Here is a 13,663-nt window from a genome sequence, read left to right on the forward strand (position 1 = left end):
TCTTTGCGGGACGGCCACTCCTAGGGGGATTAGCGACAGTGCTGAACTTTCTCCATTTATAGACAGTTTGTCTTACCGTGGACTGATGAACATCAAGGGTTTTAGAGATACTTTTGTAGCCCTTTCCAGCTTTATGCAAATCAACAATTCTTAATATTTTGTTCAAGGCATGGTTCACGTCAGCCAATGTTTCTTGTGAATAACAAACTAAAATGGTGTGTTTTATAGGGCAAGGCAGCTCTAACCAACATCTCCAATCTGGTCTCATTGATTGGACTCCAGGTTAGCTGACTCCTGACTCCAATTAGCTTTTGGAGAAGTCATTAGCCTAGAGGTTCACATACTTTCCCAACCTACACTGTGAATGTTTAAATGATGCATTCAATATAATTTAGAAAAATACAATAATTTATGTGTTATTAGTTTATGCACACTATGCTTGTCTATTGTTGTAATTCCAAAGGGTTCACATAATTTTTCTTGCCACTGTAAAATGTACATTTCAGACCAAAGCCAGACCAGAGCTAGTGCGAACCCGAGCTAATTAACTACGCCCAGGACCAGAGCTGGACTAGAGCTAGTGCAAACCAGATCAGTAGTTGTGTTGCAGGTTCTTTGGGCCCTACAGTATGGATGTGGTCAGTAGTTGTGTGGTCAGTTGTTGTGTTGTTGTGGTCAGTATTTGTGCTGTTGTGGTCCCAAGTTGTGTAATTCAATAGTTTTGTGGTCAGCAGTTTTGGTCAGTATTTTTGTGGTTTGATCAGTAGTTGTAGTTGTGTAATTGTAGTTATGTGGTCAGTAGCTGTGGTCAGTAGTTGTGTGGTTGTGGTCATTCGTTTTGTAGTTCAGTAGTTTTGGTAGGTCTGTGTTTAGTTCAGTGGTTGTGGTCAGTAGCGGTCAGTGGTTTTGTGGTTGAGGTCAGTAGTTGTGGTCGGTCTTTGTGTTCCGTGTCTAAACCACGATAGTTGGTTGTGAGAACTTAAATAAGTGTGATGAGAAGTGATCGGGTGAAATAGGAAGTGAGTGAAGGGAGACCTCTTCACTCGATCCAATTAGAGCAGCAGGATCAACGTACAGTCCACCCTTCTCTTTACAGACAGGCAAAATAGCCAGTTATTTAGAGCACGGTCCAAGATCCTGAGAAGGACAGTATTAGAAATCTTCTCTGTATCGTTCCAGGTCATGCCATAATGTAGTTATTTTGGTAGATAACTCTCCTTATTAACTGAAATTGTATTTTTTCAAAGCCATTTTATCTGTCGCTCAAGCTGTTCGGTTCGAAATAGATTCAAAAATCGTGTAGCTATGGCAGGCTTGCTCCCTCCATGGCTAAAGCCAGTGTGAGAAACATTCTAACAAATGTGTGTGCTATGAAGCTAAATCAATACTGCACTCTGACCCAGAACTCTTTTTTGCTAGATTCATTATAGCGTTGTTATGACTGTCCATGAGAATCCAAATAGGTCAGATCAGGTTTGCAATGAATAACTTCAATCAGACCCCCTCTCACCCGTAGAGGGGGAAGGAAAGAACTAGTAGGGATTAACACATCACTTCCTGTTGTAAATCAAGGGAGAAGATCCAGGCCTGCGCTCTCCAGATTCACCAAAGGAATGTGCTTTGTCTCAAGACCTTTTTCCCGCTGAAACTCTAACACGTTCAAAAGCAAATACTGGAACAATATTTCTAGTATAGAACATGGGAATGGTCAGAGGTGATCTATAGAACAGTGTTATTTGTGACCAGTTTCAGGAAACGGCGTATGTCGTGGGTCACGACTTCACAGGAGAGCCGTTTGAACATAAACTAGATTTTAAAAAATCTAAATGTGTTTTTTTGCCATGTGCCTTAAAACTTATATGCCATCTGTAAATACAAATAAAATTGTTAAATTACAAGCCTAGTTGGTTTAGCCACAGTTTAAGCCAGCAACCTTCCCGTTAGCCATGATTGGCTGAGATAATGAGTGGCCTGGATATGCTGAGAGAAGATTTTGGATTGGTCTGCCATATAGCACGCTTCTGTCTATTTGAGCTGGTCAGTATGTGTAGGTAATCATCTCTAACACAGCTTTTTTAATGTATCGTGTAGTAAAACTACATAAGTGTTGCGCTCCACTTTCTGAAGGAATGAATTTTGAAATCAGTGGAATTTGAGTGTGGTAGCTAAGGAGATAACACCGGTCTCCGGAAAACACCGGTCTCCGGATTACATCTTCAAACTAAGGGCAACCATGGCATCTGATAGGAGACGCATCCATCCATGATGTATATGGGTAAGATAGTCTAGCAAGCTACATTTTCAGATATTACACGTTTCTAATTTTGAAATGGTCTTTTCCTTTCAAGTTAGTGTACTGTTAGCTAGCTAACGTTAACTGGCTGGCTCGCTAGCTAATGTTACATGTTTGTTCTTATTATTCGTATCTCAGAGCCATTTTCTTGGCTAGCTATAGCCTAATGTTAGCTAGCTAACATTGAACCTGGTTGTATAGCTGGTTGGATAGCAGATTCATGCAGGGTAGTAACATCATGAGTTGGGATTATGGTTTATTGTCTAGCTAGCTAGCGATGTGAGCGCACATCGCCCAGTGTGTGCTCTGAGAGCGAAACGCTCTGAATTTACAAACGGACAATCTGACAGCACAGTTGCAGAAACCAACACTCTGGGTAAGAAAACCGCCTAACCAGCTTTGCTAGGGCGAGTAATGTTCAGCTGTTCTCTCATTTGTGTTTGGAAGTAGCTAGCAAGTTAACTTGGGTGCTTGATTGCTATTGTTAGTACAGAATGCTCGGATGGTTCTTCCCTCAGCATGTTGCACCTGGCCATCTTCTACATTCTCCTCAGGTAGAGCCTCCTCGGATAGCTTGTCTCCTTGTCTACTGCCAAAGTTACACAGAACCGGCACTGCAATAATGATTGTCAGTGTAGTGTCCATCTTCGTGCAGAGCCCCTCCTTTAGGTAAGGGAATCATTATTTTTTTCACACTCCAAAAACTCTCTCTGAGACCTCTTGCCAGGATATGAGAGGTGTTGTATGCTCTCTCTTCTGTGTCTGTGGGTTTAAAAGGGGGGTCATAAGGTACCCACTACAGGCATATCCATTGTCACCAAGACAATAGATATTTGTCACCTACTAGGCCCCTTGTTCCAGCATTGCACACAGACGACTATTGTCCAAAAGATTCTGCTGTCATGGGTGGACCCTGGCAATCTAGCTACGATGTTGGTGAGCTGACCTTTGTCATAACAGACAGCCTGCACGTTGATTGAGCAGTAACCTTTCCGATTATGGAATAGTTCTCCATTCCAGGGTTGGGATTAGGACTGTGTGCATAGTCTATTGCCCCTAGTACACATGGGAATCTAGCTCTCCTGTAAGATCCAGCTGCTGTATCCTCTGTAGGCTTGAACCTTATGTACTGATTCTTCAGACTAGCAATAGCACTGGACCCTGACTACAATCTTGCAGACGGTTGACTTGTGGAGTCCAAAAAGGCCCCCATCCACCATCTGGAAACATCCAGTTGCGTAGAACCATTGAGCAATAGGCTTAAAATGAATCTAGGTTTAAAGTGAAAACTACATTTAGATGAGAGGAAGGATTTAATTTAACTAGGAATAATTTTAAACTAGATTTAAAATTTGGTCCAACAAGATTAATCGATAAACTTTGATTTAACCCAGTTTAAGAGTTCATTCATCTTGGTGCAACCCACCCTTAGAGTTTAATTCGGGAGATGGTAACTCTTTTTTAAAGAACCGCTCTCATGGTGCCCCAGATCCTAATTAGTTAATTGTTACATTATTAATATAACTTTGTCACAATTAAACATAGTTAATAAGAGAAATAACAGTCTTCAGATTAATGTTAAAGTCAAATCACGTCAGTGTTGTTAAACAAAGCAAGGAAAGTGAACTTCAAAACATGATGTAGTTTTATTGGAATTTGCTGTTGTTGATAAGTAATGAATCTGCTAGCTTCTGACAAGACTTATTTAACCCTTTGCCACATACCAACAAACGGGTGTGATTATTCTACAGTGGCCCCTGCAGTGTACGCGCAAACTGGTGTGATTAGAATGCTTATTTAGAATGTCCAGTTTCAATTGACGCAACAGTGAGCATTTGAGATGACCACTGCTTTTTTCACAGAAACATTTTGCACAAACACAGTCCTTCCAAAGTTATGTCCTGAATGTGACCAGTGTATTTTGGGATGCAGTTTTCAGACATTCATAGAAGTAGAGACATAACACAATCATCCAAACCGGAAAATGTAGGCTACATTTGTCCTAGCGCTAACTGAGGAAAGACTGATGTAACAAAAGCAGTCATATTTAGCTAACTCTTGGCTGACAGAAACCACAATATGAATTAGCTAATAGAAATGACTATTTACAATTCATCACATCACAGGCGAGCTCACCATTTATCAAAATAATTGAGTAAAGCACTTTCTAAAAATCTAAATTAATCAGACGATGGGTAATTTGTGCACGCCACTATTTTTTTTCTTTTTTTCGCGTCAACCAAAGATACGTTTGGTCTGTTTGCAGTATGCATGTTGAAAGGGGTGTGTCGTCTACGATCATTCACTTCCGGAAGTTTACTCGAAAGATGAGTGAAACGTCATTCACTTAATTAAGTTAACATCTTTGGTCTGACAAATGTTTACATGACACCCAAAATGCATTGTATAATGTCAGCAACATGGTGCCACACACATAGCTGGCAGATGGCTTAGCATTAGCTCATCATAATCAGTACAACCTTAAAAAACATCATTACACATCATTACAATCTATGCAAGAATTAGAATGCATGATTTGTCACCAGAACCTGAAAACGTGAATATAACAGTGAATACACAATGCTCCATACATGCATACATACGATATGCTACAGTAGAAACAACCACACGGTTTACAGAAAATAAGGGACTGATTGGAATGCACACATGTCCAAAGTTATCATTTGTGAGGAAAACAACAATGAAGGCAATGCGAGCACCAGCCAGAAAATGTGCCTCAGTTCGTGCTAGACTGCGCAAATGTCTGCATACTTGATCTGGGGAAACACTGGAGAGGTGCTTGTCTGGTACAATCAAGCCTCAAGTTGTCCTCAACAGTGAAATGGTCTACTTCTATGTGAATTAATTAGGAGGCGGAACACACATGGTGAAAAGGTTAATGAAAGCAGTTGATGGGTTACAGCTCTACCTCTTGATTGGTAGAAGCTATTCCTGTTCTGTTTTCAGATTTGAAAATTAGAGGAAGATTTCATATGCTCTAAGTTTTCGTCTGACTTGTTGGGGATAGTGGTCAAAATGGCAGTTGTTTTTAAAAGGTTGCAGAAAATGTTGTTGATGCGGTTACTAAACCAGCTGTAACGTTCGATCAGTAACAGAAAATTCTGAGGTCCTGAGGCCCATTGTTGTGTTGAATAGAATATGAAGTAATTAAGCATACTATCTATATACAGGGTCAGTTCCAGTACCATATTTACCATGTGCAGGGATACTGGAGTGATAGAGGTAGATATGTAAGGTGACTAGGCATCAGGATATATGATAAACGGAGTAGCAGCAGCGTATATGATGATTTTATGTGAGTGGGTGTATGTGTTTAGTCAGTATAAATGTATGTGCATATTACTGCGTGTGTGTGAGAGCAAATTATGTTTGAATATTGTTGTCCATCAATACTTCCCAGCCAAATTTACTGAGCATGAGCAATTTTGACAAAAACAATGGCGATATGTTGACCTAAGAGTCACAAGTATTTACAGCTGTAATTGCTGCCAAAGGTGCTTCCACTAAATATTAACTCTTGGGGTGTGAAGACATATTGTTTTTAATCCTTTATTCATTTAGAAAATGTTATGTACTTGTTCTTTCACTTTCATGGTGGAGAAGGCTGTATAGATCTGTTGGGGGAAATTCTAATGTAATCCCATTTTAGATGACATTGTAAGGCATCGAAATGTGACAACTGTTCAAGGGGTGTGTAGACTTTCACTAGGCACTGTATGTGCTTTGTTTTTTTTTTAGTTCAAGTTTTAATTTGCTTCTTCCAATCTCTCCTAGTGCATGTACATGTTGTTTTTACAGTCTACTCCCCAACCATCTGGATGGATGCAACATGCTGCATAATTCCACCTGTGGCTCAGAGACTGAGGCAGATCCCATTGCTAAACTAGACAGACGGACCCCCTCCCCCAGTTCAAGACGACAACACAGCTATCCCCCAGGGCCCTAGTCTTAGACACGTTTGTCTTATCATCAATTTCTGTCTTATCATTGAGTATATAACCTTACTGGAGGGTGGAATAAAACATGCCTTTATTTAGAATACCACTTACCTGCCTATTTCTCTTTAAGTTTTTGTGTGTAATCCCGGAAGTGTGTTTGTGTGTGTGCTCATGTGTGACAGAGTGAAATAGGTTGAGTGTGTTTCACATTGTTCAACAGTAGGTAGTATAGTTGTGTTAGTTTGATCATGTGTGTATGTCAGAGGACCAAGCTCTACATGTTAGACTTCCTTCCATGTATCCCATTCCAGCCATTACAATGAAACGGTGCTCCTATAGCTCCTTCTCTGGTGTGTGTGTGTGTGTGAGAGAGAGTGATGAACAGGTCTGCCTGTCTCCTGTGGTGTGTGCGCGTCAATGTGACATTTGGGGGGTGCAGCAGTCCTGGCCCCAGACAGGTCAGAGTGATGGAGTAGCTTGGAGGCACACTAATGATGTGGCTGTGAGGGGGATACACACCAGACATGCTTTTGTGCTCCTCTATTACGCCAGGCACTGACTAACACAGAGCTATTTGTGAAGCTTCAATCCTGTGTTCTACAGCTCTCTCTATAATGTTAGCTCAACTGTAAAATATTGATGGTCACATTTTCATGTTAAGAAGGGAATAGCTGTTATTTTTCAGGGAAGATCCATCTGTGTCCTTTATTTTAGGGGGCAAACAATTTGTAAATTGGTGTTCATGATCTCATCGGTGTGTGTGTGTGTGTGTGTCCAGGTAACCAGCCGTCGCCCCTATCGTCGGTTGAGAGCTACAATCCTGTGAAGCGGAGTTGGGAGTACGCTGCCCCCATGCCCAGTCCCCGCTGCTCCTGTTCACCCCTGCAGACCGCCAACATGCTGTTTCTCATCGGGGGCGTGGCCCAGGGACCCAGCAACGCCGTGGAGGCTCTTTGTCTCAGAGAGACTGTGTGACACGTACACAGAGACAGACGAAGGACTCAATGCAAGCAAATTCAATGTGTGCAGGTGATGGACACTCATACAGACTTTGTTTTTGCCTTTGAACCTTGCAGTTGGTGGGCAGGATCAAGGACAGTGACCCTGACACCTGTTTCTTTCAATGGAGAAACAAATACTTTTCTACATCTTAGAGGCATAAGAGGAGTCAAATAAATAAGCAAAAAACAACACCACAGACGCATACACACGCTACACAAAAGACGCCTTTGAACAGTGCAGCATTTTTCTGGATAAAAGCAGGGTACTTTTCTGGAAACTAAAGGAACTACGGGCCATATCTGTTTCACTACAACAGTCAGGCTGCATTGGCTTGTTAAAACACTTTTCTATCACCTTAAAGTAGAGAGTTTAGGATATAACATTGGGGTATTTGTCTGTGTTTTGGTACCTTCACAGCCAGGTGTGTGTGAATATAGCACAGCTATACACATGATGTTCAAATCCCACACACCATGAATACCACCTCTAGAATGGCCAGGCCAATCCCTGCACTGTAGCATCCAGAGACAAGAGTGCTTTGGCACTAAGCAACATTTCCCTTTTTAAGAGAAAAATATACGTATATATTTTACCTCGAGCTTTACAATGAACGACAGATGAAAGGCAAAGGAACAGAAGGCAGGACAAAGTGCATGCTCAGAAAGTGTGTTTATTTCAGATAATCCTTCGGTGGTGGCTTAAAAAGAGAGCAACGGAAAGAGAGAGTGAAAGAGAGAAAGAAAATCGTAAATGGAAACTTCACTGCTAGACAATATTTGGGAACTGGAAAAACACCCCTGCATAATTATGAGTGATGTGTTTCAGACATAATTATGAGTGATGTGTTTCAGACATAATTATGAGTGATAAGTGGTGTTTCAGACATAATGAGTGATGAGAGGTGTTTCAGACATGAGTGGTGAGAGGTGTTTCAGACATAATTATGAGTGATGAGAGGTGTTTCAGACAATTATGAGTGATAAGCGGTGTTTCAGACATGAGTGATGAGAGGTGTTTCAGACATAATTATGAGAGATGAGGTGTTTCAGACATAATTATGAGAGATGAGGTGTTTCAGACATAATTATGAGATGAGGTGTTTCAGACATAATGAGAGATGAGGTGTTTCAGACATAATGAGAGATGATGAGAGGTGTTTCAGACATAATTATGAGTGATGAGGTGTTTCAGACATAATTATGAGTGATGAGGTGTTTCAGACATAATTGAGTGATGAGGTGTTTCAGACATAATTATGAGTGATGAGGTGTTTCAGACATAATTATGAGTGATGAGGTGTTTCAGACATAATTATGAGTGATGAGGTGTTTCAGACATAATTATGAGTGATGAGAGGTGTTTCAGACATAATTATGAGTGATGAGTGATGAGTGTTTCAGACATAATTATGAGTGATGAGGTGTTTCAGACATAATTATGAGTGATGAGGTGTTTCAGACAGAATTATGAGTGATGAGAGGTGTTTCAGACAGAATTATGAGTGATGAGAGGTGTTTCAGACAATTATGAGTGATGAGAGGTGTTTCAGACATAATTATGAGTGATGAGAGGTGTTTCAGACATAATTATGAGTGATGAGGTGTTTCAGACATATTTATGAGTGATGAGGTGTTTCAGACATATTTATGAGTGATGAGTTGTTTCAGACATAATTATGAGTGATGAGAGGTGTTTCAGACATAATTATGAGTGATGAGGTGTTTCAGACATAATTATGAGTGATGAGGTGTTTCAGACATATTTATGAGTGATGAGGTGTTTCAGACATAATTATGAGTGATGAGAGGTGTTTCAGACATAATTATGAGTGATGAGGTGTTTCAGACATAATTATGAGTGATGAGGTGTTTCAGACATAATTATGAGTGATGAGAGGTGTTTCAGACAATTATGAGTGATGAGAGGTGTTTCAGACAATTATGAGTGATGAGAGGTGTTTCAGACATAATTATGAGTGATGAGAGGTGTTTCAGACATAATTATGAGTGATGAGGTGTTTCAGACATATTTATGAGTGATGAGGTGTTTCAGACATATTTATGAGTGATGAGTTGTTTCAGACATAATTATGAGTGATGAGAGGTGTTTCAGACATAATTATGAGTGATGAGGTGTTTCAGACATAATTATGAGTGATGAGGTGTTTCAGACATATTTATGAGTGATGAGGTGTTTCAGACATAATTATGAGTGATGAGAGGTGTTTCAGACATAATTATGAGTGATGAGGTGTTTCAGACATAATTATGAGTGATGAGGTGTTTCAGACATAATTATGAGTGATGAGGTTTCATACATAATTATGAGTGATGAGGTGTTTCAGACATAATTATGAGTGATGAGAGGTGTTTCACACATAATTATGAGTGATGAGGTGTTTCAGACATAATTATGAGTGATGAGGTGTTTCAGACATAATTATGAGTGATGGGGTGTTTCAGACATAATTATGAGTGATGAGGTGTTTCAGACATTATGAGTGATGAGGTGTTTCAGACATAATTATGCACCATAGCAGTATTTTGTTTTATTTTTACGCCGGGAGAGTTCAACCAATGACATTATTGTTTGATTGAGCCTACTGTCTGATCTAAAAATGAACGGAGTCATGTTTTGTAGCAATTATTGTGGCCTTTGTGTTTTGCTAATTACACATACATTCTAGCAGCGAGTAGATATGGTTGGCCTTGTTCAATAGAGCCATTGGACTGGTCTCTACGATGTTCCTATCTGCCACGACATTGCAGGATACCTAGGCTGACTAATTTTCCCTGGCTTTGTAAAGACTACAGCCTGACAGGAGCCCTACTTTGCTTTTCAAAATGGCACCGGTACTAGTTTCTACACGTTAATGGGAGCTATGTTACCATGCACTGTCTATCCAAGATGGCTAAATAATTACAATGGCTGCTTCTGAAAATTCCGCTTTCCAAGAAGAGCTTGACGACGAAAGTTTTTTGACGTTCTTTTACATACTAACACAGGGACATACTGCCCTATTCATTTGAGCCGGAATACACTGAAGTCGAGTTGAGACAGCGAGAACAAGAATTGCGAGACCAGCAAGCAACGATGGGGAGCCACGGTCAGACTCCGACTGGTGGCACCTATGCGGGTGCTGTCCAGCCATGCCAGCAGAAGAGTAACGTCTGTGCTGCAACAAATTCTCTTGCTGGAGGAGGTCACTGCAGAGTCCATGGATCATGTGTATGTGACAGACCATTGAAGGTTCGACTCACATGGGTTTTGGTGTGTCTCAGGCGTTCTTCAGAAACTTCAAGATCAACTGGCGGAGGCAGCCTAGACCAGCTGGACCGGGAGGGCAAATGACAAACAAGTAAGTTATTTTGCTGTCGGTATCTAGCTAAGTTCTCTTTTCACATGAGGCAGTATTTTTCAGTACAGTATAATTTTGTGATCGTTGTCCCGCACAGTATATTTTTGTGATCGATTCGGCCATAACAGGGCTTGCTAATACCACAAGCCAAGTTAAGCTAACTAGCTCTGTTTGCTATACCCAAAATGTACTGTAGCCTAATGTAGCTAGCTAATGTGCGCCTGTGAGATGGGAAATATTCTGCATCGTGCTGCTTCAGTAGGAATACAGACAGTACACAATTGCCCATGAAAGTCTAATAGTGTTTTTGTCATTCTCTTATAGACAATACCTCTTGGTGGCCTACAGATTATTCTGGGAGTTTGTTCTACATGGGAGAAGCTAGGCAGAGGGCACTGAATCCCCTTGCCTGCATGTGTTGTTGGAGCTATATTAGCAATTTATCCCTCACACAGCGGACAGTATGTTAGATACACTCTCCTCTTGAGTCAGCAACTTATTTGTAAGGTCCATAACAACAATCTCCCCTTGTATCAAAGTGAACACCTCACTGCACCTCCCAAACAGGCCATATGCAAGTATTCCCATTGTAGAACTGTAGTATTTATTATAGGTGTTAGTAGTATATTTTCCGTCTACTGTATAAATGTCATACAGTACATTGCCATAACTGTTCCTGCATACTGCTGTGTAAACTCACCTTGGTCTCCAGAGCAATTAAACTTTGTCTGGAATTAAAGCCATGTCTACTTATTTGCCACATTGACAGACTATTCTATTGTTTTATTAAAACATGTTTAATTCTAAACAAATGATAGTTGAAATGATGCAGCAACTCTCTGCATATTTTTTTTAGCAGTGAGATTATAGCTAGTTACTTCCAAATACATGGAATGAATATCATAATGAATTGATCCAGAAGTCTTACAATTTATTGGTTTCTGATGCAGCTGGAATTATTTAGTCACTTGTCAGTACTCATGTAAAAAAAGATTATATAAAACATTTGATCAAAAGGGTCCCATTTTCAGGACCCTGTCTTTCAAAGATAATTTGTCAAAATCAGAATAACTTCACAGATCTTCATTGTAAAGGGTTTAAACACTGTTTCCCAAGCTTGTTCAATGAAGCATAAACAATTAATGAAAATGCACCTATGGAATAGTCGTTAAGACACTAACTGTTATGTTGGTGAATGAGGACCCAAAAGCGACTTAATGAAAACAGAGTCTTTATTCCAGTATATGACAAAAGTAATAATCCTGGATATATCAAGGAGAAAACAAAACAGGAAAACTGAAATCCACTCGTTAGTAGCGAGGACTGACTGGAGACTCGACCATAGACTGCAGGTTGCTTCGGGAAGGCACCGACCGTAGCAGACTAAGACACCTGCTCACACGCAGCATCTGAAGAAGGTAAAACACGACAGGGCGAGACAAGGACACAGAACAGCGAACATCATACAAGGATCCGACAAGGACAGAAGCGGAAAACAGAGGGAGAAATAGTGGCTCTAATCAGAGGGCAAAATAGGGGACAGGTGTGAAAAGAGTAAATGAGGTAGTAGGAGAAACAGCTGGGAGCAGGAACGGAACGATAGGGAGAGAGAGCGAGAGAGGGAGGGGAAGAGAGGGATAGAAAGAGGGAAAGAACCTAATAAGACCAGCAGAGGGAAACGAATAGAAGGGAAGCACAGAGACAAGACATGATAACCAATGACAAAACATGACAGTACCCCCCCACTCACCGAGCGCCTCCTGGCGCACTCGAGGAGGAACCCTGGCGGCAACGGAGGAAATCATCAATCAACGAACGGTCCAGCACGTCCCGAGATGGGACCCAACTCCTCTCCTCAGGACCGTAACCCTCCCAATCCACTAAGTACTGGTGACCACGTCCCCGAGAACGCATGTCCATGATCTTTCGTACCTTGTAAATAGGTGCGCCCTCGACAAGGACGGGGGACGAACGGGGGCGCGAAGAAAGGGCTTGACACAGGAGACATGGAAGACAGGATGGACGCGACGAAGATGTCGCGGAAGAAGTAGTCGCACAGCGACAGGATTGACGACCTGGGAGACACGGAACGGACCAATGAACCGCGGAGTCAACTTGCAAGAAGCTGTCGTAAGGGGAAGGTTACGAGTGGAAAGCCACACTCTCTGGCCGCGACAATACCTAGGACTCTTAATCCTACGTTTATTGGCGGCTCTCACAGTCTGCGCCCTGTAACGGCAAAGTGCAGACCTCACCCTCCTCCAGGTGCGCTCACAACGTTGGACAAACGCCTGAGCGGAGGGAACGCTGGACTCGGCGAGCTGGGACGAGAACAGAGGAGGCTGGTATCCCAGACTACTCTGAAACGGAGATAGCCCGGTAGCAGACGAAGGAAGCGAGTTGTGAGCGTATTCTGCCCAGGGGAGCTGTTCTGCCCAAGACGCAGGGTTTCTAAAAGAAAGGCTGCGTAATATGCGACCAATCGTCTGATTGGCCCTTTCTGCTTGACCGTTAGACTGGGGATGAAAACCGGAAGAGAGACTGACGGAAGCACCAATCAAACGACAGAACTCCCTCCAAAACTGTGACGTGAATTGCGGACCTCTGTCTGAAACGGCGTCTAACGGGAGGCCATGAATTCTGAACACATTCTCAATGATGATTTGTGCCGTCTCCTTAGCGGAAGGAAGCTTAGCGAGGGGAATGAAATGTGCCGCCTTAGAGAACCTATCGACAACCGTAAGAATCACAGTCTTCCCCGCAGACGAAGGCAGACCGGTAATGAAGTCTAAGGCGATGTGAGACCATGGTCGAGAAGGAATGGGAAGCGGTCTGAGACGACCGGCAGGAGGAGAGTTACCTGACTTAGTCTGCGCGCAGTCCGAACAAGCAGCCACGAAACGGCGCGTGTCACGCTCCTGAGTAGGCCACCAAAACCGCTGGCGAATAGAAGCAAGTGTACCCCGAACGCCGGGGTGGCCAGCTAACTTGGCAGAGTGAGCCCACTGAAGAACAGCCAGACGAGTAGAAACAGGAACGAAAAGAAGGTTA

At 42.0% G+C, this 13,663-nt stretch overlaps 1 protein-coding gene across 1 annotated transcript in view; it reads left to right on the forward strand.

Moving 5' to 3' along the window:
- Positions 1-8,367, forward strand: part of LOC124021967 (kelch domain-containing protein 8B-like) — a 145,710-nt gene extending 137,343 nt beyond the window's left edge. The window contains exon 6 of the mRNA XM_046337057.1: positions 7,031-8,367. Within this exon, the coding sequence (XP_046193013.1) occupies positions 7,031-7,227 (197 nt within the window). The 3' untranslated portion in view covers positions 7,228-8,367. The remainder of the gene's footprint in view (positions 1-7,030) is intronic.
- Positions 8,368-13,663: the final 5,296 nt, after the last annotated feature.

The sequence above is a fragment of the Oncorhynchus gorbuscha genome, linkage group LG03 (genome assembly GCF_021184085.1).
Source record: "Oncorhynchus gorbuscha isolate QuinsamMale2020 ecotype Even-year linkage group LG03, OgorEven_v1.0, whole genome shotgun sequence".
Lineage (NCBI taxonomy): Eukaryota > Metazoa > Chordata > Actinopteri > Salmoniformes > Salmonidae > Oncorhynchus > Oncorhynchus gorbuscha.